This window comes from Sesamum indicum, linkage group LG2, assembly GCF_026168435.1.
Source record: "Sesamum indicum cultivar Baizhima isolate 11 linkage group LG2, ASM2616843v1, whole genome shotgun sequence".
NCBI lineage: Eukaryota > Viridiplantae > Streptophyta > Magnoliopsida > Lamiales > Pedaliaceae > Sesamum > Sesamum indicum.
The window spans coordinates 5,589,324-5,616,705 of NC_142658.1; the positions used below are offsets into that span (position 1 = coordinate 5,589,324).

The 27,382-nt window shown below is 34.2% G+C and overlaps 3 protein-coding genes and 2 pseudogenes across 3 annotated transcripts; 4 read left to right on the plus strand and 1 right to left on the minus strand.

Moving 5' to 3' along the window:
* The first annotated feature begins 1,196 nt into the window (after positions 1-1,196).
* LOC105155395 (glycine-rich protein) lies at positions 1,197-3,296 on the plus strand. Its single transcript, XM_011071270.3, has 4 exons — positions 1,197-1,353; positions 2,586-2,689; positions 2,779-2,926; positions 3,023-3,296. The coding sequence occupies exons 1-4, from the start codon at positions 1,335-1,337 to the stop codon at positions 3,058-3,060; spliced, it is 309 nt and encodes a 102-aa protein (XP_011069572.1). The 5' UTR covers positions 1,197-1,334; the 3' UTR covers positions 3,061-3,296.
* Positions 3,297-4,616: 1,320 nt separating this feature from the next.
* Positions 4,617-7,529, plus strand: LOC105155397 (flavonol synthase/flavanone 3-hydroxylase). The gene is made up of 3 exons (XM_011071271.3): positions 4,617-5,282; positions 6,344-6,671; positions 7,273-7,529. The coding sequence occupies exons 1-3, from the start codon at positions 4,843-4,845 to the stop codon at positions 7,483-7,485; spliced, it is 981 nt and encodes a 326-aa protein (XP_011069573.1). The 5' UTR covers positions 4,617-4,842; the 3' UTR covers positions 7,486-7,529.
* Positions 7,530-10,406: 2,877 nt separating this feature from the next.
* LOC105155398 (flavonol synthase/flavanone 3-hydroxylase-like) lies at positions 10,407-21,012 on the plus strand (annotated as a pseudogene).
* A 1,375-nt stretch (positions 21,013-22,387) lies between these two features.
* Positions 22,388-25,030, minus strand: LOC105155465 (uncharacterized). Its single transcript, XM_088877831.1, has 7 exons — positions 24,957-25,030; positions 24,414-24,723; positions 24,207-24,281; positions 23,926-24,024; positions 23,643-23,835; positions 23,053-23,477; positions 22,388-22,972 (listed from the first exon to the last, which is right to left on the minus strand). Exons 1-7 carry the CDS (start codon positions 24,974-24,976, stop codon positions 22,754-22,756), a joined length of 1,341 nt encoding a protein of 446 aa, XP_088733957.1. The 5' UTR covers positions 24,977-25,030; the 3' UTR covers positions 22,388-22,753.
* A 1,437-nt stretch (positions 25,031-26,467) lies between these two features.
* LOC148789141 (flavonol synthase/flavanone 3-hydroxylase pseudogene) lies at positions 26,468-27,163 on the plus strand (annotated as a pseudogene).
* The last annotated feature ends 219 nt before the right edge of the window (positions 27,164-27,382 follow it).

The following is a 27,382-nucleotide window of genomic DNA, read 5'->3' on the forward strand; positions in this document are numbered from 1 at the left end:
AGGGGGGGGGGGGGGGAATTTCATCCAATTCGTACAAAGCTTCTCTACCCCCGAGACGAATACCGACCAATATTTTACTCCTTTTCTACGCAACAGAAGTACTCACACACCTTCTCTTGATGAATGGGCGTAGGGAGATGAGACTCTATAAGAATATAAACTGAGCTTTGCCTTCATAGAAGGATCTTTGGATTTATGTCTATGTTCTGAAAGAGAAGTTTGGTAATTATACATAAATCCCCTGTGATTTGATTATCATTCGTTGGTTCAAATTTATCGAATTTGTTGATATTAGTGATTAAAAATTGAATGAAAATTCATACTTATCTCCGATTGACATATTACTAACTTTTTACAAGGTAAATAAATCTTTTTCTAATTATACTATCCTTATACATTTTCACACGCTAATGTATATGAAAAGATATATTTTCACGTCTATAAACTACATGGATCTACATGTAATTTTCAAATTTCAAGAAAGAATGGTGTAATTATTCCTTACAATTTCACTAATAAGTTGAAGTAGGTAGGGACTTGCTTATAATTTTTTGTTTAAATCAATTTAACTTAAGCAATTTAAAAGCAGAATTCGTGAAATAAAAGCACTTTTTTCTTAACTAATTAGTTCCAACATTTACAAACACCACCCTAGAAAATTATAACAAATGCATATACTGTCCGAATTTACAATAAAAATCACTATTTTCCTATTAATAAAAGTTGACATGCATAGGTCATAAATTCATTTCTTCATTATTTTATCTTCATTCATATATGTAATTATATTTTATTAATTTAGGATGAAGCTCACATTTATTTTTGTGATGAATTTACTATTTTGCCAAAAAAGAATTATAAAATAATAATAATAACAATAGATAAAAAGTGGAAGCAATGGACTCATACTCATCTAAGCAGGCCCAAGCCTAATTAAAGTTGGCTAATGGGCCCAAGGCCCATTAAGGAAAATAGAGGTGCCTCCTGCAATGAGAATGGTCTGCTCACGCCGCAGCAAAATCCACTCGAGGCGATTACGTGGGTGGTTCTGATTGGATCGAATTACTCAATAATGCTGGAACCGAGTTTACTTGCGTCAATCACAAACTGTTCGCGCTCGTAACACCATCTTCTCATCAGACCCAGACTTGTTTGAACACGTCACGGATCGCTAGATTTTTAAACAACGTGTAAACACATAAGTGGGTTCGTTGCGGACTCTTCGGTGAGGTTGAGCATAGGGAATTACTACCCGTCCCACTATTTATTTGAGCTAATTTGTCAAATGCGTGTGAATAAACCAAGGAAGACGCTGGAAAAGGGTGGTTGCTCCCATGGCTTACGTCGAGAGAGGTAATTTTCGTTGTTTTTTCTTCGCCATTAACAATTAATCGGAGTGCTTTTTTCTTTCTAATCAAACGTGAATTTGATGGATTTGTTCTAATTTTGCATTCTTGGCTCCTATATTTGCAATTATTCTAAATATTTGGTACTGGGTATTTGGTTTGTTGATCTTATTCACGTGTGCGGTTTGCTGCTTATACGTATCTTTGAATCTTCCTGTAATGAGAATCTGTTATCGTTTTGAGCAATTGATCGATCATTCATTTTAAATATTTGCGGCGTTTTTATTGGAAACTAGGAATTATTTGCATTAGGGCATGTTTTCAGGAATTGGGGGTTGGACGAAGTCTTCGCTGAAGTATGTTTTGGTAGGGCGGACGGTGTATATTGTTAAAGTTTTCGTGAAAGATAGATTGGAAACTTAATTTATGCATTAGTATTTGTCCTAAACCTGAGGTCCTGAATATTACATTTTAAAGTTGAATACACTTTGTTATGTTGTTTAATGCTATACAAATGTTTTTGGATAAATTGATTATTATGTGCATTAAACAGTTAGCTAGCTGATTTCCGGAAGAACCAAGACAGTCAATCTGGGACCAGGGTGTATTACTCATTACAGAGCAACAAAAACATAAAGAAATGCTATATTAAAATATATATAGAAATTATTGTGCATTACATGTGAGTGAGAAAAAGTTAATTCTGATTCCCCTCTTTGTGTTGTGAGGTGGGGGTAGGGTGGTGAGTGGAACTTAGATGGGTAGAAGTTTACCTGTAATTTAAGCAATTTAGATTGCTTAGGATAAGCATGGCTCCATACCGCCACCCTTACTTTCCATGGTGGGTACATTGGTGGAGACTTATGAGCTTCTTAAGCATTCTATTCAATGGTATATCAAGAAATGTCTTATGCTTGAACTGTCACTTCTGTGTGTTTTACGCTTTCTGAATGTTTCGTTTTACACGAGTATATTAGTCCTAACTAGAAGCTCCTTTAGTGTGGTTCGCCCTTGGCTGTTTGCGTGTCTGAATTCTGCAGTAAAAAGCCTTGACTTGATCAATATCTTATGCAATGATTTTCAAGTATTTGTATGTTTGATCTTCTTTATCAACTGAAAGGAGAAATCTGGGAAATGTTTGAATGTACCTTTATCAGAAAGATGTACACGATATCTCTCCACTCTATGTTCTAGCTACATCTTGATGAGTGCATCCTCCTATTTGAATTCATTTGCCAGGTGTTGTCAAATCTAAGAGATCAATATGGCGATTAAGAACTATCACAGATTTCTTCTGGGCCATCATCAATTTCATTGCGGCCTTCTTTGCAACAATGTTTTCGGTAACCTTGAGCCCCCTCTTTCAAACTTATGCATTAACATGTAATCCTTAAGATGTGATCATGTGCTGATTGTCCCCTACCTTCTGCAGATGGAGAAGACTGAAGCTTATCGGAAAGGATCCGGTGCCAGCAAGAAATGGGACGGCGGTGGTCCAGGAGGTCCTGGAAACGGTCCATATGGTGGTGGTCCACGTGGGCCACCTCGTGGAATGAATAATGTTCGAGGAATTGATCACAGTAAGTGTTTATTCATTGTTTCTTGTACTAATGCTTGTTCACCTTTGACTCATACTACATTATTTAACTTGAAATATCTTTTTTCTCAAACCTCAGGCTCTCTTCCTGCATGCGGCTCTTGCTGCGGAGGTTGATGAGGTGGCCGATCCACCATCAAAATCTCTTGGATGCATTTCTATAACCCACTTTATGGATTGTAAAATAGGTTTTACCTTGTAAGAAAGAACCGAGTTTCTAAAACTTCTTACCTCAGCTTGAATACATCTCCAGTTCGGAAGTCGGAAGTTTTTTACTTCTTAACTGTTTAATGTATTACAAGTTTCTTCTGGTTGTGTGCATTTGAAATTGAAAATGTTACTATTTCATTGAATATTTAATCTTGTTCCCGTATAAATATAGAATCAGTAATTGAAATTCGAGAATATTAACTTATGTAAATTATTGAAAGGGTGAATTACAACAAGCTTTATTGAGATTTGGCATAATTACGGTTATTTTTTTTATTTCGCATAATTATGGTTACCTTCTTGATTTTGAAGGTCGTCTAACAATTTGCTTAGTACGTTAGCTTTTTATTTTTGTGATGCGCTGATAAAAAATGTCGTCGTTGATTATGAGTTATATTTATATTTATTTTTTAAGTTTTTTTATGAATTAAGTGAATTTTATTTTTACAATTTTTTAAAATTTTCTATCAACATCATTCAATTTTTTTAAAAAAAAAACAAAAACAAAAACAAATACAGAAAAAGCAAAATTGACAATTTCATAAGTTCATTTAAACATTATATAATTTTATTAACTATTAGAAAGTATTTATAATTTTTTTAAATAACGAAAGAATATTTTTAATTATATTAAATTTAACTAGAGTTAATTATATTTACCCTTATTAAAAAACTAATATGCACGGTACACTCGAGTACAGTTCAACATTAGTCCATTTAACATTTTTTCACTCTGTAGTTTTTATTTGCATATATCATTTCTATGCAAATATGAACAAACCAACTATTTCTTATTGAAGGCAACTGCTGCCGAAACTGTCTACGCCGCTCACTCGAATCCTACCCAAATATGTGTGGTAAAATACTGATGTTATCATATGAAACCTAGCGTAATCAACCACATTTACTTGATTTGACAATTACCAAAATGTACGAGGACATGCATATTGCGCTATTTGGTTATAAGCAAGTCGCAATTCCCATCATGTTATAAAGTAGAATCTAGCTTTCACAAAACAAGAATCGTATTCTCTACTAAAATAAAAATCAGTAAAAGATTAGTCAAAATAGACAAGAACCAAGCCCTTGATTTAGTACTTCATTTCCTATCGTGATTTTCCAAATGGTTAAATGTAATTTACCCTTTGTAACATAGGAATATTCAAAAGATATTCTATTAGTAAAATAGTAAATTATTTCCTGTTTTTTTTAAACTGAAGAATGCATGTAAAAAGTTTTGTCGCTTTATTTAAAAAAAAAACAATAAATTAATTTGCTTTTTTGTTTAATAAGAAAGTTTTACTCATTTCCTAAGTCGGCCTGCATTTTTCCATATTATAAAGTATAGTTTTTAGGTTAACATTATGAGCGGTTAGTTAGATATCCTAAGGGCCTGCATTATCCCCGAAGACCCTTAAATGTCTAAAAATATTGCATGGTCGAGAAGCCTTTAAATCTTGGTATCCTGAAAAAAAAACATGAAATTACTAATTTCCATCCCTGATGTTTAATTGTGACCGACAGGATAGAAGGTGGTTGTTTCTGTTTTCTCTGTGTTTACAACCTGAAAATTACGTACAACGTTATCATCTGCTAATTTCACAAACCTCAAAACAAAACAAAAACGAAAAGATCAAGAAAAAGAATCAAACAATTCCGTTCCTTATCTATTAGCAATTAGCTACAAAAATGAAATCAGTACAACTTGTTGCCTCTTCAATCAAGGAGGATGAGTTGCCATCGGAATTTATCAGGCCGGAGAACGAGCAACCCCGTTTAACCACGTTCCAGGCGCAGCATGTGCAGGTGCCGGTGTTGGATTTTGGCACCGGAGAGACAGAGAAGCTTGTGGAATTGGTGGTTGATGCAAGCAGGAAGTGGGGGTTGTTCCAGATTGTGAACCATGGGATCCCAAATGAGGTGATAGGTAATTTGCAAAATGCTGGGAAGCAGTTCTTCGACCTGCCGCAGAAAGAGAAAGAGAGGTATGCAAAGGATCCAGAGAGCAAGTGTATTGAGGGATATGGGTGCAGGCTCAAGAATGGTTGGGTTGATCACTTGTTCAACAAGATATGGCCCCCCTCCGCCATTGATTATCGCTTCTGGCCTACAAATCCACCTCAATATAGGTACTATTACTATAATTATTCGAAAATTCGAGCCGGAACTAGGTTCGGATTAAATTTTTTTAATTATTTAAACCCATATTTTGAATTTTTTGTGATTGATCCATGTCATGTTGCATAGTGGTCCTCTTCTTTCTACATGTATGTTGAAAAGGGGTAAATATTTGGGAAAAAGATGCAAATTTAGTTCTGTAAATTATGGATTGATAATTTTGATCTTATAATTTTAAATATTATAGCAATTTTTATCCTTTTCGGCCAATTTGGCCAGAAAATCTCATGTAATCAACCATGTCAATATCTAAATTGGGGTTTTCAATAAATTTGGTGACATGACAATCAAGAATAATTTTTACTTTTTTAGAAAAATAACATGTCCAAAAAAAAAAAATACCACTTGATGATATTACAAGTTTTTCCAAGTTGTAATTTTTTTTAAAAAATATGTTGGACTGTCATATCATCAAATTCGACGAAAGCCTCAATTTAGGTGTTGACATGACTGATGATATGGAATTTTGGCTGGAAATAACTAAAATTTGCCATAATTTTAAAGTTACAAACCAAATTGCAAATTTTAATTTGAACAGAATTAAGATTGCTACCTCCTAACTTATAGAATTAAAAATGTGTATTTTTTCCTAAATATTCTAGTACTTATCTGTAAAATGGTCAAATTATACTAATACCATATGTCTAGAATGTTTTACATTTTATCCTAAAATAAATTTGATCAAATCAAACTAATCATATAACTATATTTTAATTTTTTGATTGATTTATTTTTGCGTATTTAACATAGGAAAAAGAATGACATTTCGATCTTTTTAATCATAATTTCTTTGCAAAAAAAAAAAAATAGAAGAAATATCAGCATAATTATTCAAATATAAATTGAGAGTAAATTTTGATAATTTGATAACTTATCCTTATAAACGATATTAAAAACATATATATCTACTGGCAGTACACGCACACGCAATGCATAACCAAATAAAAAAGTTACAATAAAAATATTAATACACAATAAGAATTATTGAATTTACGTTAAATGGCATCTGCAGGAGCGCTGCAGAAGAGTATGCAAAACATCTACACGAAGTAGTGAACAAGCTGTTGAGATGCCTGTCAGTGGGAGTGGGGCTGGCAGCGGAGGATCTGAAGACGGCCATAGGAGGGGAGGAGTTGAACTACAACATGAAGATAAACTACTATCCGCCGTGCCCCCGCCCGGACTTGGCTCTCGGGGTTCCTGCCCACACTGACCTCTGCGCCATCACTATCTTAGTACCAAACGAAGTTCAGGGACTCCAAGTCTTTCAAGATGAAAATTGGTACGATGTTGCCTATATTCCTAATGCCCTAATCATCCACATAGGGGACCAAATTGAGGTATGTTTTTTACATCTCACATTTCTAATGTATTAATTTTCTTACAAACTCCTTATCTATACGCATAGGATTTTCCTATTACAAATCGTATTTCATCTCTTGCTCTATTCAACATACACATGTCACGTGTATAAAGATGACATCACGTATTTTATTTAGAGAAAAATTTTATACACATGGCATGTACAGATTGAATAGAGTAGAAAATGCAACATAGTAGAAAACGAAAAACAGTTTGCAACAAAAAAACAATTCCAATGGGCTAAAAAGTATCTCAATATACAATAATAAATTTTATATCTCGTGAAACAAATTCATACTCAATTTCCCTATTTGGAGAATGAAGTCTTGATTTCGATTCGATTAATCAAAGTACGAACACCCTTAGAAGAAGTACATGATGATAATCAATGTCTTTAATTAATTAATTATTTATTCACACCATTAACATTATCATTAATTAGTACACTAGTTAGGTAATTAATAATTAATTAATTCACACCATTAACATTGTCATTAATTAGTATACTAGTTAGGTAATTAATTAATCAATTATGTATGTATTAATAATTAATGAAAGGGTAATTAATTTTGGTGGTAGATACTGAGCAATGGGAAATACAAGGCGGTGTTTCACAGGTCAGTAGTGAACAAGGAGAAGACGAGGATGTCTTGGCCGGTGTTCATGGAGCCACCACCACATCTTGAAATCGGCCCACATCCTAACCTTATTTCTGAACAAAATCCACCCAAATATAAGACCAAGAAATTCAGTGATTATGTTTATTGCAAGCTCAACAATCTTCCCCAGTGATTAATTAATTAAGTTCCTATTTTTCGTTTATTTTATGTATCTAATATATATATATATATATATATATATATATATAGGACCACTACTATAGGCTTATAGTAGTGTGGACTAGATGTACGTTTTTTCGTATTTTTTTTAATAAATTAATTGTCTATTTAAACTCTTACAGTTAGAAAATTAAAAGATTAATTTGTTTGTTACGTAAGAGAAATTATGTTTTCACAAACTAAGTCTGATTTAACCTAATCAATTACATTTTAAGTATACTATATTTATCATGAGATTGATTATTCTTCTTAAACTATACAATAATCACATAATAAGTATATTACATTTGTCGTTATGTATTTTGATGTAGATGTTGGTATTACACCTTCTATTCACAAGGGCAAAAAAGTAATTTTATATATTATACATACACTCTACCATACTACATAATTTCCAACACCACTATAAATACTCAAAATATTATATTTTACACCAAGTTACTGTTCAGTAATTTTGACCTCTCATACACACTGGAAAAATCCTCTCGTAAACTATAAACTTTTACTTGGTGCACAATTATATCATAGATAAAATTTTTATTTCATCCTTTCGTTAAAATTACAATCACATCATATTTGATTCGGTCTAGGTAGTTTTTATTTTTTTTACTGCATTTTTTGTTCTTTTTCCAACTTTTGAGGTAAAAAATTAGAAATCGTAAATATTTGCAAAATTAAAATAAATGGGTTTGAAACTCCAACTACCAGTCATAAATGATCCGAACAAACAAGTTAGCACGAACAACTTCTCATCGTCCGACAACATTGGAAATGGGACATCCCATATCAAAAAGTGCAGTCTTTTCAATCCCAACTACTTTATATGTTATTTATTCAGAAATATATATATATGTATCTATATAATATTCATTGAGTGTAAGGATTTTAAAATAATTTATTTAATTGATAAAATATGTTATTGAATTATTGATAAAATATATTTGATTATTTCCACAAATTAATACTTTTTATGTATGATATTTTGATTTTATCAATAATTTTGATAAATTATTGATCATTTTACTTATTTCTCTCTCATTGAATTAAATAAATGAATTACGCACACACGTACCACGTTTCCCAAGATTACGTTTCTAGAATTAGGTAGGAATTGAGCGTGGTATAAAATACCTTTATCTTTTGCGTGTAGGCTTTATTTTTCTAATTATTATGTAAAAAATAAGGATGATTTGTGAAAACAAATCATAAATCGAGGAATATAAATATAATTATTTTTTAAATATACGTCTGACATGAAACTTAAACTCATAATGTGTATATTGAGTAAAGTATAAAATATAACATATAAATTTGAAATATAAGGTCTCCTATATATGCCCGACTACAGCATAAATGCAATTTTCATTATATATCTTTTGTATTTTGATGTTTAGTTCTTTATCTTTTTAGGGTAGTAAAATAAGTCCTGCAACTTTAATTTTTTGTCCTTTTGGCCTTTTAGTCGCCGAAGTTTGCAAATATTGCAAGAAAAAAAAAGCATGTGGTTTTCTAAATTTACAGCTTTTGTTCCCAATGGTCAATTTCTGTTCGCATAGAAGTAAATCTTTTGTCCTATCCTTTTTGCATTTTGATATTTTAGTTTTTTTTATCTTTTTAGGGTAGCAAAATAGATCGTATAATTCATTTTTTCGCGATTTTGACCAATTAAATTGATTAATGACAACAAAATTAAGCTTGAAATTAAAAGATCAAAATAACAAAAAATTAAAAACTTACAAGATTTGTTTACTACCTCAAAAAGTAAAGTACTAAGACATCAAAATGTAAAAATATAATATAAAAATGGATTAAATACAGTTATCATCCTTAAAGTATCAACTCCATATCAATTATCTACTTAAAGTATTAAAACCTTCAAACAAAACCCCGATCTTTAATTTTTAAGTTTGAAAAGTTACTTTATAAAAATTGCTTTGTGAAAAAAATATCTAAAATGCCAAAATCACAATTTGTCAAAGCTTTGCTAATTCTAATTTTATTTGTTGATCGAACTCTTTTTATTTTTGTAATCCTAAAGTACCTGGGGTTCATTTTCTTTTAATTTTATTTATTTGTCAAACAAAGTAAAATAAATTTATACATACATATAATTACCATATATAAATATATATTGACTGTATTTTTATTAGTTCATCAGCCCTTTTGATTTTATTAATTGTATATTATTTTACTTAAATATATATATTCATGTATAAATTTATTTTGGAAAACTAAAATAAATCAAAGAGTTAGATAAATAAGTGAAATTAGAATTAGAAAAAAATTCGAAAAAGGATGATTTTGGTATTTTAGAAACCTCTTCATTTTATTTTTTTTTGAAAAAAAGTGATTTTTAAAAAGGTAAAATGAACTTTTCAAACTTAAAAATTAAGGATTGAGGGGTTTTTTTTTTTTTTTCTAAGATTTTGAATACTTTATAGAGATAATTAATATGAGTTGAATACTTTAAAAGGGGTAACCATGTAAAAATGACATTAAATGCCCCAACACCGTCAGTTGGAATTAGCTACTAGTTGATGTATGCCCCTAGGACCACGTCTAGCTACCTCTATCGCCATCACTTCAACTTCTCAATTCTAAATTGGGTACCTTCTTACATTCACTTATAACAAGTACATATACATTACGTGTCCAAAAATTGATTTCATACACATTGTGCACGTGAAGTAGAAATGTGAATAATATCTTGTCAATTTAAAGTATGAGAATCGAATTTTTGCCAAGCATTGTCCTATGACCACATCTACCACGCCTGCAAGAATTTATGCCAACTACCTACCTAGGGACATACATATGTTGCTACTATAAGGGAAACACCGAAAACAACAAAAATAACACAAAACAAAGTAAACAATGGAGGTGCAGAGAGTGCAATCCGTTGCTTCCCTCTCTAAGAACACAGACACCATTCCTTCTGAATTCATTAAGTCAGAAAACGAGCAGCCGGCCGCCACCACCTTGCATGGGGTGGTCCTAGAGGTGCCGGTCATCGACATAGGCCTTACCGATGATTCCAATGAAAAAATGATTGTTGAACTAATAAGCGAAGCGAGTAGGGATTGGGGGATATTCTAGGTGGTGAACCATGGTATCCTTGATCAAACCATATCCAATTTGCAACGAGTCGGGCAAGAGTTCTTTGAGCTGCCGAGAGCAGAAAGAGAGTTGATCGCCAAGACTCCTGAGTCCGGAATTGAAGGCTTCCACCCTGCAGAAAGAGGTGGAGGGCAAGAAGGGTTGGGTGGATCATTTGTTTCACAAGATATGGCCACCTGTTGCTGTCAACTACAGGGTTTGGCCCAAGAATCCACCTTCTTACATGTCAGTGGTTGTTTCAGTACTAAAGTATTTTTTCTTAAAGATTTGAGAATTGGTAAGAAAACATGATGATTATATGGCAGAGAAGCAAATGAAGCATACTGTGAGACGCTGAGAGAGGTGTATGATAAGTTGATAAAGTGGCTGTCACTAGGGCTAGGGCTGGAAGAGCAAGAACTGAAGGTGGCTATGGGGGAAAAGACACCATATTTCTAATGAAGATAAACTACTATCCGCCGTGTCCCCAACCCGACCTGGCCCTCGGAGTCACCATCCTCGTGGCTCACACCGACATGTCGGAAGTCACCATTGTGACGTCCGTAGAATTTTTCACGTAATTGGGAGACTAATTGGTAATTATTAAAAATTTAAATTTAATTAATAAATAAATTATAGATTGAATTTGGGATATAACAAAACTTGAACGGATTAAATTGGAGTTCGTGATAATATTTGAGGGCAAATTATATTAGGAGGGACGTGAAAGGTATTTTAAAAAAGTTTAAAACTAAATATAATATATAATAATAATAATAATAATGATAATAATAATAACAATAATAATAATATATAAATATATGTACATAATATATAAAAGAGGGGGGGAGTTGGCACCGCCTCAACCCCCCCCTCCCCCACTTAAAATATATATATATATATATGTGTGTGTGTGTGAATTCATATTCACACACATGCTTTTGCATAACCAGCTCTGCAATATTTCCGCAATATTTCAGGTATGAAATATTGATTTTAATTTATATTAATTTATGTAATTATATTATTTAATTAGTTCATTTATTAAATGTTGATTGTATTAAGCGATATACTATTTAATCGGAGTACTTTATGATTTTGACTATTTAAATTAGTACCGAATTAAATACCAAATCGGATATAAAAATGAAATCGTTGGTTAATTAGATTATTAAATTTATTAGATTTGAATGTTGCTATAGTCAATTTATATAATTCCATCGGAATTGTTAACCAAATACGCAATTCTACGTATTGTTATTTAATTAAATTATATAATAGCGAGAAATTGATAACAAATTCGTAGGAATATTCCGAAAATTATAATTAAGATATAATATATCGTTAAAGAGGAAGAATGATGTTTTAATGATAATTTAATTTAAGGATGTTATTAAAAATGATAGTTATAAATATATAAGGGTTACATTAAATAAATTCCTATGAATCACTTGATAAATTATAAATATTTTTATGAAGCCTATAGTGTCTAGTTATTGAGAAGAGCTAGAACGAAGATTTATATTTCGATAGAAGTGGAATATTAAAAAAATTATTGGAAATTGTACGAATAAGATTTAATATTATATTTAAAAGAAATTACGATATTCTCGATATATTATTTGTATGTGGTATAACTCATTATAGGATACGGGGTGAGGTGAAAGGACTGACAATTAGCGATTGAGTAAAAAGAAACGTTGTGAGGTTGAAGTAAGTAAATAATTAGCATTATCTATATATGCTTTCTATATTTGTGGTTTTACTGTTATATGAATTTGTGGTTAATGCTGCCATTGATTTGTGTGAAAGTATATAAGTGATGAATGATTTGATTTGATTGTCGATATTGTGTACGTGGAATGTGGAAATACGTTGAAATATTATGTTTGTTGTTTGATGTGTTGTGGGTGTCTGAAAATGAGAATGTAATGATATATTTTTTACGTTACTAGTTGTTTACAAGAATGGTGATATGTGGAAATGAGGGAGTGGGGGAAATTGAATATAATTGTGGCGTGAATACCCCTTGACGTGTTGAAAAGCCTATAAGGCGAAATGAAATGAAAAGAGCTTTGATGCGATATGAGAAAAAAAAGAAAATGAAAAGAGCTTTGATGCGATATGAAAAAGATGTGATGTGAAAGCTATGATGCGAAATAAAAGAGCTATGATGCCAATTGAAAAGAGCTATGAAGCGAAATGAGATTGATCAGCCGACTGTCAAGGGGATTCACTTAAATTTATATAACGGTAAGATTGAGTTGACGGGAAAAACACAATATCACCTTCTGGTAAGTAAACTAGGAAAAAGAAAATTTAATTGATTATTTTATTGTGAGATAGCTATGTGGTGTACTACAATTGATTATGTTGTAGTTAAATTGACTGTAATCCATGCATGTTGCCTACTTGTCCTGTTTGGGCTGTGTTTGATATACATATATAGATAGGGCTGATTATTTACTTACTGAGTGGCAGGCTCATCCCTCTATCGATACTTTCTTTCAGAAGTAGACTTGAGGTGTTTGACTGTCGAAGATTAGGTCTACGCGCTATACTCAGGCAGGTCGGGCCAGTATGCTGTTTTCTCTTCGTTGTCAGTTAGAGTGCAAATCATATTTTGTTGTATAGAGGGAACGTAAGTATGGAGATTACTTGTGGTGTTTGATATGTATATATATATAATGTGGGTTGACTATGTCGTTATGACGTTGTGATTACGTATGCATATTGATTAGATGATTATGTGCATTTATATATATAAACATAGGGATTACTATAAGTATGACGTTTAGGGTAGATATAGCCCTTGTAGCGAAGGGGATGCTACATTAGATGATATCAGAGCAGGGATTAGATTTCCTTGGGATAGTAGATGAAATGTTATTTTATACTTAAGGTGTATATGTTAGGAATCTACTCATATGTGTGTAATTTTTATAGGATGGAGGCATCAAGAGAAAACGCTGCTGGCCCAACTGAGTCAATAGAGTCTGTGCAGGGTCATGATTCAGGATCAGAACATTAGGGGTTAGAATCCCAAAATAGAAATGCCCCACAACTAGAAATAAACCCTTTTATGCAACAGTTTATGAAAATGATGCAGAGGATGGCTCCATCGCCACAATCACAACTACATGATGCAGTTATTGATAAAAATTATGAAATAGTAAGGAGACAGGGGGCAAAGGTATTTGCCAGTACAACTGATCCTGCTGAAGCAGAGGAATGGCTGAGAAACACGGCAAGGGTGTTGGACAGGATCGAGTGTACTTTTGAGCAAAAGTTGAGGTATGCACTGTCCTTACTGGAGAAAGATGCCTTAGATTGGTGGGAAACAGTCCCAGGGAGCAGGAACCGACCAGCCACTTTGACGTGGACTGACTTTTTGAAAGAATTTGCTGACAAATATACTCCGCCAGTCTGTAGAAATCGTAAGAAAGTTGAGTTCCTTGAATTAAAGCAAAATGAGTTATCTGTTGCTGAATATGAGCTACAATTTGTGAGATTGTCAAAATATACCCCAGAAGAAGTGAGTACCGATGAATTGAGAAGAGACAGATTTGAAAGGGGGTTGAGACTTGAGATTCGGGAGAAAATAGCAATCAAACCTCCAAGTTATGGTGCACTGCTGGAAGCGGCACTGAGGACAGAGGAGACATCCACTGAAAGGAGCTCAACTGAAGCTAAACGAAAGAAATTAACAGGTAACCTGAATCCTACGGTGGGACAGAGTGGTGCATTTTCCTTTAGGGGTTCTGGTTCGCAGAGAGGTTGGTTCAGAGGCCGAGGAGTAGGTCAGACTAGCAGGTCTTCTTCAGTATTTTTGAGTAGAGGCGGGCCTACTTCGGTTAGATCTGGAGCAAGACCAGGTTCAGCCAGATCGTTCAGTGGAAGATCTATTCCCTCTTGTGCTAACTGCGGTAGGAGACATATTGGTGAATGTTGGGGAGTTCAACCAATTGTATGTTACCGTTACCATCAACCAGGACACATTATCAGGGGCTGTCCTACATGCAGGGATAATTCCAGAAGACCTCAGACTTCAGAGTTTAGCAATGTGGGGGAAAAAACACAACGGGCAGGTACGAGCAGAGGACGAGGTAGAGGTGGTCGAGGTAGCGGGAATCTTTCCATGACGTCAACAGGACAAAGTAGTCAGCTTCAAGCACAAGCTAGGGTGTATGCAATCACAAAAGAACAAGCTCCTACGGCACCCGAGGTTATCACTGGTTCCTTCTCTATTTGCGATTTTAGTGCACATGTAGTGATTGATCCAGGATCTACTTGTTCATTTGTATCACGTGATTTTGCATCTCATGTACATGCTACAATAGAACCATTTGAACATGATTTACATGTGTCTATGCTTGCTGGTGGGTTTGTGTTAGTGAATACGGTGGTGAGATCTTGTCCAGTAGTGGTGGAGGGTGTTACTTTATATGCAGATTTGGTTGTAATAGACCTTAGGAAATTTGATGTCATCCTGGGAATGGACTGGTTAGCTAGTAATCATGCTCTAGTGGATTGTCAAACAAAAGAGGTGATGGTTGAAGTCAATGGGCAGATGAAGACGGTTATAGTGGGGGAAAGAAAAGTGATACCTAACTGCTTAATTTCTGTTGTGACCACTTTTAATCTGATTAAAGAAGGGTGTGAGGCGTATCTAGCCAGTGTGCACAATACCATGAAAGTTAGTCAGGGTGTATTAGACGTTCCAGTGGTGAGGGAATTTCCTGATGTTTTTCCTGATGAATTACCTGGACTACCACCTCATCGAGAAGTAGACTTTGAAATAGATACTATTCCGGGGGCAGCACCTATTTCAATTGCATCGTATAGAATGGCTTTGTCAGAATTGAAAGAATTGAAGAAGCAGTTAGAAGAGCTATTGGATAAAGGGTTCATCCGACCTAGTATTTCACCGTGGGGTGCACCAGTATTATTCGTAAAGAAGAAGGATGAGAGTATGAGATTATGTGTCGATTATAGACAGCTGAACCGAATCACAATAAAAAACATGTATCCTTTGCCACGGATTGACGATCTGCTTGATCAGCTAAAGGGTGCCACTGGTTCTCTAAAATTGATTTGAAGTCAGGATATTGGCAACTACGGATTGAGGAGGAGTCAATCCCAAAGACAGCTTTTAGGACCAGATATGGCCACTATGAATTTGTCGTTATGCCATTTGGATTGACGAATGCCCCTGCAGCTTTCATGGCTCTGATGAACAAGACGTTACAACCATTTCTTGATCAATTTGTGTTGTGTTTATTGATGATATTTTGATATATTCGAGTAGTCCCGAGGAACATGAACAACATTTACGGACAATTTTACAGATCCTGAGAGAGAAACAGTTGTACGGTAAATTCAGCAAATGTGAGTTTTGGATGGAGGAAATTGTTTTTTTGGGGCACGTTGTTTCTAAAGAAGGGGTACAACCTGATCCAGCAAAAGTTAAGGCTATTTTAGAATGAGAACAACCTAAAGATGTGTCGAATATCAGGAGTTTTCTGGGATTGGCTGGTTATTATAGAAGATTTGTAAAGGACTTCTCTATAATCGCAAAACCTCTGACGAACTTGTTGAAGAAGAATGCACCATTTAATTGGACTGACAAATGTGCTCAGAGTTTTGAGGAGTTGAAGAAGAGACTCACTTCAGCACCTATCCTTGCTTTGCCGTCTGGAATGGAGGATATGTGGTACTTACTGACGCTTCACGACAAGGACTTAGGTGTGTTTTGATGCAGCATGGGAGAGTTATAGCTTATACTTCGAGGCAGTTGAGGCCACATGAGATAAACTATCCGACCCATGATCTGGAGTTAGCAGCCATAGTACATGCATTGAAGATCTGGAGGCATTACTTATACGGAGAGACGTTTCAAATATTTACAGATCACAAAAGTCTAAAGTATATCCCAACACAGAAAGAATTGAATTTGAGGCAAAGAAGGTGGATGGAGCTTTTGAAAGATTGTGACTGCACCATTGACTATCATCCCTGGAAGGCAAACATTGTAGCAGATGCTTTGAGTAGAAAGACGGTGGACCAACTTGCGGGTATGATCTGCTATAACATGGAGTATTTGACTGCCAGAGCTATGGATGTACACTTTAGCATTGGTGTTGATATTCTACTGGCTACGATACGAGTAAAGCCCTCCCTCAAGGATAAAATTAAAGATGCACAGGCTAAAGATCCATATCTACAGAGGATGAAAGCTAAGGTGCAAAAAGGAAAGAGCGATTAATTTATAATTCAAGAAGATGGTACATTGTTCAATGGAAAACGTATATGCGTGCCGAACATAGAGGAGTTGAGAATGGAAATTATGCACGAGGCGCACTACGCACCATATACCATGCATCCTGGCAGTACCAAGATGTATCGGGATTTGAGACCTTATTACTGGTGGCCAACAATGAAGAAAAATGTGGCAGAGTTTGTAGCGAAATGTGTAACTTGTCAGCAGGTAAAAGCAGAACACCAAGCACCAGCTGGTAAACTTAATCCTTTGACTATACCTGAATGGAAGTGGGAAAAGATTACTATGGATTTTGTAATTGGGTTACCACGTACATTCAGAAGACATGATGCTATTTGGGTGATTGTTGACAGACTGACTAAATCGGCACATTTCCTACCAATCCGTCAAAATGATTCCTTGGATAAGCTCGCTGAATTATATGTTTCAGAGATTGTGAGATTACATGACATTCCTACCCCTATAGTTTCTGATAGAGATCCCCGATTTACCTCTCATTTATGGGGAAGCTTGCAAACGGCGCTAGGTACAAAATTGCTTTTCAGTACAGCGTTTCATCCTCAGACCGATGGACAGTCAGAAAGAACGATTTAGACATTAGAGGATATGATGAGAGCCTGTGTAATTGAATTCAAAGGAAACTGGGATGATCATCTACCACTGATGGAATTTGCTTATAATAATAGTTTTCATTCCAGTATTGGTATGACTCCATATGAAGCTTTGTATGGAAGGAAATGCCGAAGCCCGATCTGTTGGGATATTGAAGGATTGAGACAGCTTGAAGGGCCGGAGTTAGTCCAAGAAACAGTGGACAAGATAAAAATAGTTAAAAAGTGTTTGAAAGCAGCACAAGATCGGCAGAAAAGTTATGTTGATAAGCATCGGAGAGAGATGGAATACGAAGTGGGGGAAAAAGTCTTTCTAAAAGTATCACCATGGAGAGGAATCTTGAGATTCAGAAAGCAGGGAAAGCTGAGTCCGCGATATATTGGGCCATATGAAATTCTAGAACGAATTGGACCACTAGCCTATCGGTTAGCATTACCGACAGAATTATCGCAGATACATGACGTGTTTCACGTTTCTATGCTACAGCGATACCGATCCGATCCTAGTCATATTTTGCATGAGCCAGAGATAGAAATATCAGAGGGATTGACATATTTAGAAGAGCCAACAGAAATTCTGGCTCGGAGTATAAAGAAGTTAAGAAATAAAGAAATACCAATGGTGAAGGTCAAATGGAGTCACCACTCTCCAAGGGAAGCCACTTGGGAAGTTGAGGAGAACATGAGAGAGAAATACCCATATTTATTCCCTGAGCCGGTAAGTTAGTTAAATCTCGAGGACGAAACAGTTAAATCTCGAGGACGAAATTTTTATTAGGAGGGGAGAATTGTGACATCCGTAGAATTTTTCACGTAATTGGGAGACTAATTGGTAATTATTAAAAATTTAAATTTAATTAATAAATAAATTATAGATTGAATTTGGGATATAATAAAACTTGAACGGATTAAATTGAAGTTCGTGATAATATTTGGAGGCAAATTATATTAGGAGGGACGTGAAAGGTATTTTAAAAAAGTTTAAAACTAAATATAATATATAATAATAATAATAATGATAATAATAATAACAATAATAATAATATATAAATATATGTACATAATATATAAAAGAGGGGGGGAGTTGGCACCGCCTCAACCCCCCCCCCCCCCACTTAAAATATATATATATATGTGTGTGTGTGTGAATTCATATTCACACACATGCTTTTGCATAACCAGCTCTGCAATATTTCCGCAATATTTCAGGTATGAAATATTGATTTTAATTTATATTAATTTATGTAATTATATTATTTAATTAATTCATTTATTAAATATTGATTATATTAAGCGATATACTATTTAATCGAAGTACTTTATGATTTTGACTATTTAAATTAGTACCGAATTAAATACCAAATCGGATATAAAAATGATATCGTTGGTTAATTAGATTATTAAATTTATTAGATTTGAATGTTGCTATAGCCAATTTATATAATTCAATCGGAATTGTTAACCAAATACGCAATTCTACGTATTGTTATTTAATTAAATTATATAATAGCGAGAAATTGATAACAAATTCGTAGGAATATTCCGAAAATTATAATTAAGATATAATATATCGTTAAAGAGGAAGAATGGTGTTTTAATGATAATTTAATTTAAGGATGTTATTAAAAATGATATTTATAAATGTATAAGGGGTTACATTAAATAAATTCCTATGAATCACTTGATAAATTATAAATATTTTTATGACGGCCTATAGTGTCTAGTTATTGAGAAGAACTAGAACGAAGATTTATATTTCGATAGAAGTGGAATATTAAAAAAATTATTGAAAATCGTACGAATAAGATTTAATATTATATTTAAAAGAAATTACGATATTCTCTATATAGTAATTGTATGTGGCATAACTCATTATAGGATACGGGGTGAGGTGAAAGGACTGACAATTAGCGATTGAGTAAAAAGAAACGTTGTGAGGTTGAGGTAAGTAAATAATTAGCATTATCTATATATGCTTTCTGTATTTGTGGTTTTACTGTTATATGAATTTGTGGTTAATGCGGCCATTGATTTGTCTGAAAGTATATAAGTGATGAATGATTTGATTTGATTGTCGATATTGTGTACGTGGAATGAGGAAATACGTTGAAATATTATGTCTGTTGTTTGATGTGTTGTGGGTGTCTGAAAATGAGAATGTAATGATATATTGTTTTACGTTACTAGTTGTTTACAAGAATGGTGATATGTGGAAATGAGGGAGTGGTGGAAATTGAATATAATTGTGGCGTGAATACCCCTTGACGTGTTGAAAAGCCTATAAGGCGAAATGAAATGAAAAGAGCTTTGATGCGATATGAGAAAAAAAAAAATGAAATGAAAAGAGCTTTGATGCGATATGAAAAAGGTGGTGATGTGAAAAGAGCTATGATGCGGAATAAAAGAGCTATGATGCGAGTTGAAAAGAGCTATGATGCGAAATGAGATTGATGAGCTGGCTGTCAAGGAGATTCACTTAAATTTATATAACGGTAAGATTTAGTTGATGGGAAAAACACAATATCACCTTCTGGTAAGCAAACTAGGAAAAAGGAAGTTTAATTGATTATTTTATTGTGATATAGCTATGTGGTGTACTACAATTGATTATGTTGTAGTTAAATTGACTGTAATCCATGCATATTGCCTACTTGTCCTGTTTGGGCTGTGTTTGATATACATATATAGATAGGGCTGATTATTTACTTACTGAGTGGCAGGCTCATCCCTCTGTTGATACTTTCTTTCAGAAGTAGACTTGAGGTGTTTGACTGTCGAAGATTAGGTCTACGCGCTATACTCAGGCAGGTCGGGCCAGTATGCTGTTTTCTCCTCGTTGTCAGTTAGAGTACATATCATATTTTGTTGTATAGAGGGAACGTAAGCATGGAGGTTACTTGTGGTGTTTGATATGTATATATATATAATGTGGGTTGACTATGTCGTTATGACGTTGTGATTACGTATGCATATTGATTAGATGATTATGTGCATTTATATATATAAACACAGGGATTACTATAAGTATGACGTTTAGGGTAGATATAGCCCTTGTAGCGAAGGGGGTGCTACAACCATCCTCGTGCATAACCAAGTTCAGGGGCTCCAAGTTTTCAGAGATGGTCACTGGTATGATGTCAGGTACATTCCCAATGCCCTCATCGTGCACATAGGAGACCAGATTGAGGTACGTCTGCTCACTTAGCTTTTTGTCATGATTTCAAGATGATTTTGCCGGGTTAAATATCGGTTCATGCACGCTGGCTCTTCCTGTAGACAGATACTGAGTAATGGAAAATACAAGGCTGTGTTCCACAGAACCACTGTGAACAAGAACTGCACCAGGATGTCAGGGTCGGTGTTTCTGGAGCCACCGGCAGAGCTTGAAATCGGGCCTATTGCAAAGCTTGTGAGAGAACAAAGCCCGACAAAATATAAGACCAAGAAATATAAAGAATATGTTTACTGTAAGCTCAACAAGCTTCCCCAGTGATCCTGCAAAACCTGGATGTATGAGAATTGCATTTTACGTGCCACAATTAGTTGTTTTTGCTATCCTGGTCTCATTGTCTTTGAACTGACCACATCGGATTCATAATTGCAAAAATTTTGTAATTTTATTCCAAAGCTTTGATTCCATTAAATTTCTTATGAAAACAACCTTAATCTTCTCAAAACTTAATTATCGGACCTTATAACATGAACATGTTATTTCTATGAAAAATTTAACGGAATTAAAGTTTTTAGGACTAAAATTGAAATTTTTTTGGAGTTATATAATACAATGCAGTGAGTTAAAAAACAATTGAACCAAATTAAATCACAAAGAAGCTAATCACTTATAAGACACAGAATGCAATTTTGCTCTAGATGTATCAAGAATCTATATTAGGCTACTGAATATATATTGCTCTTATAAATTATGCGCTGTGGTGGTGGTTTTAATTTGGGTATTATGTATTGTAAATCTGGAAACTATGGTATCATATTGAGAAGCTTATTTGCTTTTTTTATTTGGATATTGAGAAGCTTATATAATCTATTTATGTTGACAATCGCATTGGTACAAGGGCAATAAAGGTACTTTACATCTAGATCTATATCTATAATATTTGTATCTATATTGTATATTTATATATAGAGTAAAGTACATCAACACCCTTAAAATTTGACATAAGCCAATACATTCCTGTTAGATCAAAATTTATATTTATCCTCATTGGGGTTTGTTCCGTCTTATATTTAACTCCACCGACAGGATTTTGGTAAATTTAAGATTATTCTAGTATATATAAAAATATGAATTCATATAAACGTTTTTTTAATTTTTTTTATTTAACTAAATTAATTTCTGTTATGGATAAAAATATAAAAAAACAAAAACGAAACTTTTTCTTTAAAGAAATTAAAGTTTGATAACATTCATAAACATATGCGTGTCTCAAACGTTACATATCTAGAAAAATTAATTTGTTTGCTACATGAATCTTAAAACAAAAATGATAATATTTAGTACTATTTATGAAAAAAGGGAACTATGCAATTTAACTTTATAGAATATGAGAAATGAATAAAAAAAAAGTTGTAAAAAAAAATTAACAAATTTTTCCCTGTGTGCTGAAAATTAAGCAAATTACACCCTATCAAACTATTGATTCACATGAAATTTTTATGCTCAATTTACAATCACATGGAAATAAATTGTATTTAACCTTATAAAAACAATTCCGACACAATGCGACGAGAGTATATTTTACTAGTGCAGAGTTCACAGATCCTGAACAAAACCAAGAAGCACTTGGGTTGAAAATCATTCAACACTGTGAACAGCGACAAGGAAGAACAACCGTGCTACAGTACTCCATATGGAAGTTGAAACCGCCCTTTCCATAAACTGGAGGAGGGAATAAGGCCTTGAAAGAAGCATGTTATGTCCTAAGACAAACCAGAGTAAGAACAGAAGACTATGTTCTGTAAATGCCAATATATCGGTGTAGCTATTCCCCTCGGAATTTATACGAACAAGGGCATTTCCTGCAATAAGATTTATCAGCATCTTGTAATGCCAGCAGCTGGTTTAGTTGCAACTTCAAGTTCAGTATGGTTTACTGCAGTGAAGCTGGCACCAATCTTGTTAATGACCGAGTCGGACTGACCGACAATAGTGATGCCACTGTCACATAAGATCTTTGCTTGCAGCGACTTAGGAAGACGGTGAAGCCTGGTGATCTTGTCTAATTGTAGCCCCTGGCCCAGACGGGCACAGAGTATACAAGGGTTCCCAGTGCAAATGAGATTGAAAAGGTAATTGCTGCATAAGCATAAGCCCTCCATGGATGTGTGCTTTCTCTCATCGCATGGAATTCAGCAATGAAAGTTGAAACCGTACTTAGACAACCAAGTAGTCCGAATTGGATCTCGGATGCAACAGTGTTACAGTTCGTAGATTTAACCTGCGAAGAAAAAGACTCAGTGTTAACGCAATAGATATTATGTTACTTTGGTGCTAATTCCCATTATACTCGATCCTTACCGCTTTCTTTAGTGTGGCGAGTGCAGCCATAACACAGGCTGCAAGAACATTGGCAGCAAGAGTCCCAAAGGGCATCCATTTTACCATGCCGTTTTTTCCTAGGCCACGCCCATTAAGACGAGCCAAGAACCACCTAATCCAGACACCAAAAGGTCCAACCATGCAAGCTAAGAACAGCTGAGCCTCACTGCTACCAGTGTTAAACTCATCCTTCTCTAGACTTCCAAATATACCCCATAAGAGGCCCAGCATCAACAAAAGCATCACCATAAATGTCAAGACACAGCGGTACGAATTTGAAATACAAGCACGAAAGCAATTACTAATGGCACAGAAGGATCTCATATTTGATTGTCTGTAAACCCATTTGAACCCCTTGGCAGTCTCAATCCCAAAAATGATGGAATAGGCAACCAGAAACAAGCCTGGAAAGATGCAAAAAGTTCAATGACAAGATTAAAACATGTCAACCATAACAAGAACAAAGAACGTGTGCACGGCTTTCCATTATGAAAAGATCAATAAGGAACCAGTCTTGTATCTCATGAGCTTGAAAAATTCTTCCCTTAATACTTTTTAAGTATAATTACCTATAAGAATGCCAAGCACAGCAAAGACCCATCGACCTTCAACGCTGAGGTCAAGCATCTTTTGGTTCCAACCACTGAAAGTTGTAAGGCTTCCAAGGAAACCAGTTGTCAAACCAATAGCTAGCTCATCTGAAATTTTCAAAAGGTCTCCTTTGAAAACAACTCCTAACCCACCCATCAGAAATGAACCAACCTGCAAGAGTAGACATTAGCATCAAATACAGCACAATATCAACAGAATCACCATATAGAAACAGGGAGCATATAGGAGTTAGAGGGCAACCATATTCGAAGGGAGATCAAGATACATGTAGCTCCCATCACTTGTTGCACCAACTACCTCAGGTCCAAACAGTTTTTGGAGGCCATATCTACCTAGAACCTGGCCGAGATATCATAAGGAAAAGAAACTTACAATGGTACAAAACACACTGAAAGAGAATCGTATGATCATTCGGAATTCGTATATATCCATCTGCAAATGTTAGCTGTAATATTTAGTAAGGGTGATGTAAGCCACCAATTCTAGGAACCATCCATATACAGAACGGTTTAGTAGATTACCCCGAGAATTCCAAATACAACAAGAGAAAGCAGACATGTAATGTACTCCAACAACCAAGGAACTTCTTTCTCATCCTGCAAAGAAGCCAGAAAGAATATAAATCACCTGATCAACCTACTAAAAGTTAAAAAACTTTGCAATAAGTCCTGCAAGAGCACTAAATTCGAAAAACCGATGCACGGTAGAGGGCAAAAGAAGAAACACACTTTCTTTTTTTCTCCAGATTGAATAATTGCATCAAGAGAAAGGGGAGATATGTTTTCCAAAGCTGATGGAGTTACTGGGAAAGAAGTATTAGTGTCCTCTGGAATAGGAACGACGATTCCATTTTCTGCCACATTATCCAAGGAGAAAATACTCCTCCCACTTTCACTGATTCTGTTGCTGTGAAGTGCCCTATCCCCGATATCCCCAGATTCAGAGACAGACTCACTTTCAACGGAATCATCATTTTGTGCAATGATATACTGAAAGAGCGCCTCCTTGAAGAACTGGAATGACTCAAACGACCAAACGCTAGAGGAAAGCAAAAACAGAATATATGACTGAGACAAGTTCTTCGACAAATACCAAAAAACAAAACAAGACAAAAAAGCAACCAAATAATAATTATTACGAATCAACCTTGTGATCTGACAAATTATTGCAGGAAGGTGCAAAAATATAGTATCTATCAAATTTATAGCTTAATGTTCAGTTATATAAGCAAGAATCAATAGCCTATTTATGAATAAAGAATGGCTATCAACCTATGAGCTCTGGGTATCATTTTCTTTCGACATTAGGAAACCTGAGCAATGTGTAGAACCATGCAAGTGAAACATCAAGAGTCCTTTAGACTCAAACATCCCGTACTCCTGCAAATCTATACTTTTCGACTGTTAGTTATAACTTCCTTTTCTAAATTTGGAGCTTTTGTTCCCAATGGTCAATTTCTGTTAGCATGGAAGTAAATCTTTTGTCCTATCCTTTTTGCATTTTGACGTTCTGGTTTTTTTTTTTTTTTCTAGGGTAGCAAAAATAGATCCTATATGTCAATTTTTTCGCAATTTTAGCCAATTAAATTGATTAATGACAACAAAATTAAGCCTGAAATTAAAAGATCAAAATAACAAAAAATTAAAAACTTACAAGATTTGTTCACTACCTCAAAAAGTAAAGTACTAAGATATCAAAATGTAAAAATATAATATAAAAATGGATTAAATACAGTTATCATCGTTAAAGTATCAACTCCATATCAATTATCTCCTTAAAGTATTAAAATCTTCAAACAAAACCCCGATCTTTAATTTTTATGTTTGAAAAGTTACCTTATAAAAATTGCTTTGTGAAAAAAATATCTAAAATGCCAAAATCACAATTTGTCAAAGCTTTGTCTAATTCTAGTTTTATTTGTGATCGAATTCTTTTTATTTTTGTAATCCTAAAGTACTTGGGGTTCATTTTATTTTAATTTTATTTATTTGTCAAACCAAGTAAAATAAATTTATACATACATATAATTACCATATATAAATATATATTGATTGTATTTTTTATTAGTTCATCAGCCCTTTTGATTTTATTAATTATATATTATTTTAATTAAATATATATATATTCATGTATAAATTTATTTTGAAAAACTAAAATAAATCAAAGAGATAGATAAATAAGTGAAATTAGAATTAGAAAAGAAAATCAAAAAAGGATGATTTTGGTTTTTTAGAAACCTCTTCATTTTTTGTCAAAAAGTAATTTTTATAAAGGTAAAATGGACTTTACAAACTTAAAAATTAAAGATTGAGGGTTTTTTTTTAAGATTTTGAATACTTTATAGAGATAATTAATATGAGTTGAATACTTTAAAAGGGGTAATTGTATTTAACCATGTAATAATGACATTAAATGCCCCAGCTACGTCAATTAGCTACAAGTTGATGTATGCCCACGTCTAGCTGCCTCTATCGCCATCACTTCAACTTCTCAATTTTAAATTGGGTACCTTCTTACATTCACTTATAACAAGTACATATACATTACGTGTCCAAAAATTGATTTCATAATTCATACACATTATGTGTACGTGAAGTAGAAATGTGAATAATATCTTGTCAATTTAAAGTATGAGAATCGAATTTTTGCCAAGCATTGGCCTATGACCACATCTACCACGCCTGCAAGAATTTATGCCAACTACCTACCTAGGGACATACATATGTTGCTACTATAAGGGAAACACCGAAAACAACAAAAATAACACAAAACAAAGTAAACAATGGAGGTGCAGAGAGTGCAATCCGTTGCTTCCCTCTCTAAGAACACAGACACCATTCCTTCTGAATTCATTAGGTCAGAAAACGAGCAGCTGGCCGCCACCACCTTGCATGGGGTGGTCCTAGAGGTGCCGATCATCGACATAGGCCTTACCGATGATTCCAATGAAAAAATGATTGTTGAACTAATAAGCGAAGCGAGTAGGGATTGGGGGATATTCCAGGTGGTGGACCATGGCATCCCTGATCAAACCATATCCAATTTGCAACAAGTCGGGCAAGAGTTCTTTGAGCTGCCGAGAGCAGAAAGAGAGTTGATCGCCAACACTCCCAAGTCCGGAATTGAAGGCTATGGAACTACCCTGCAGAAAGAGGTGGAGGGCAAGAAGTGTTGGGTGGATCATTTGTTTCACAAGATATGGCCACCTGCTGCTATCAACTACAGGTTTTGGCCCAAGAATCTACCTTCTTACAGGTCAGTGGTTGATTCAGTACTAAAGTATTTTTCCTTAAAGATTTGGGAATTGTAAGACAGCTAATGGTATATGCAATGTCAGGCCTAGTGCACACTATAAGATACATGATGGATCCAATAACATTAGAGTAAGGAACATTTTCCATTTTGGCTTTTTCACTGTTTGTTTTAGGATTTTGGTCCTTGTGAAATTGAAAATGCGCAGCTAAATGCACTGAAGTAGGTTTGGCATTTTCCATAGAAAATCTTTTCAAAACAAACAAGATGTACGATTTTTGATTCAAAAGTATAGTAGATTTTTCTCTATTTCTAGAATTGTTCATACCAAGAATTTGCTTTGCATTTCGAAGATCTTTCATTTAAAAAACTTTACATAACTGATTTTGTAAATCACTGATGAGTTGAAAACTAGGACAAGCAATTAGCATATCATCAACATATA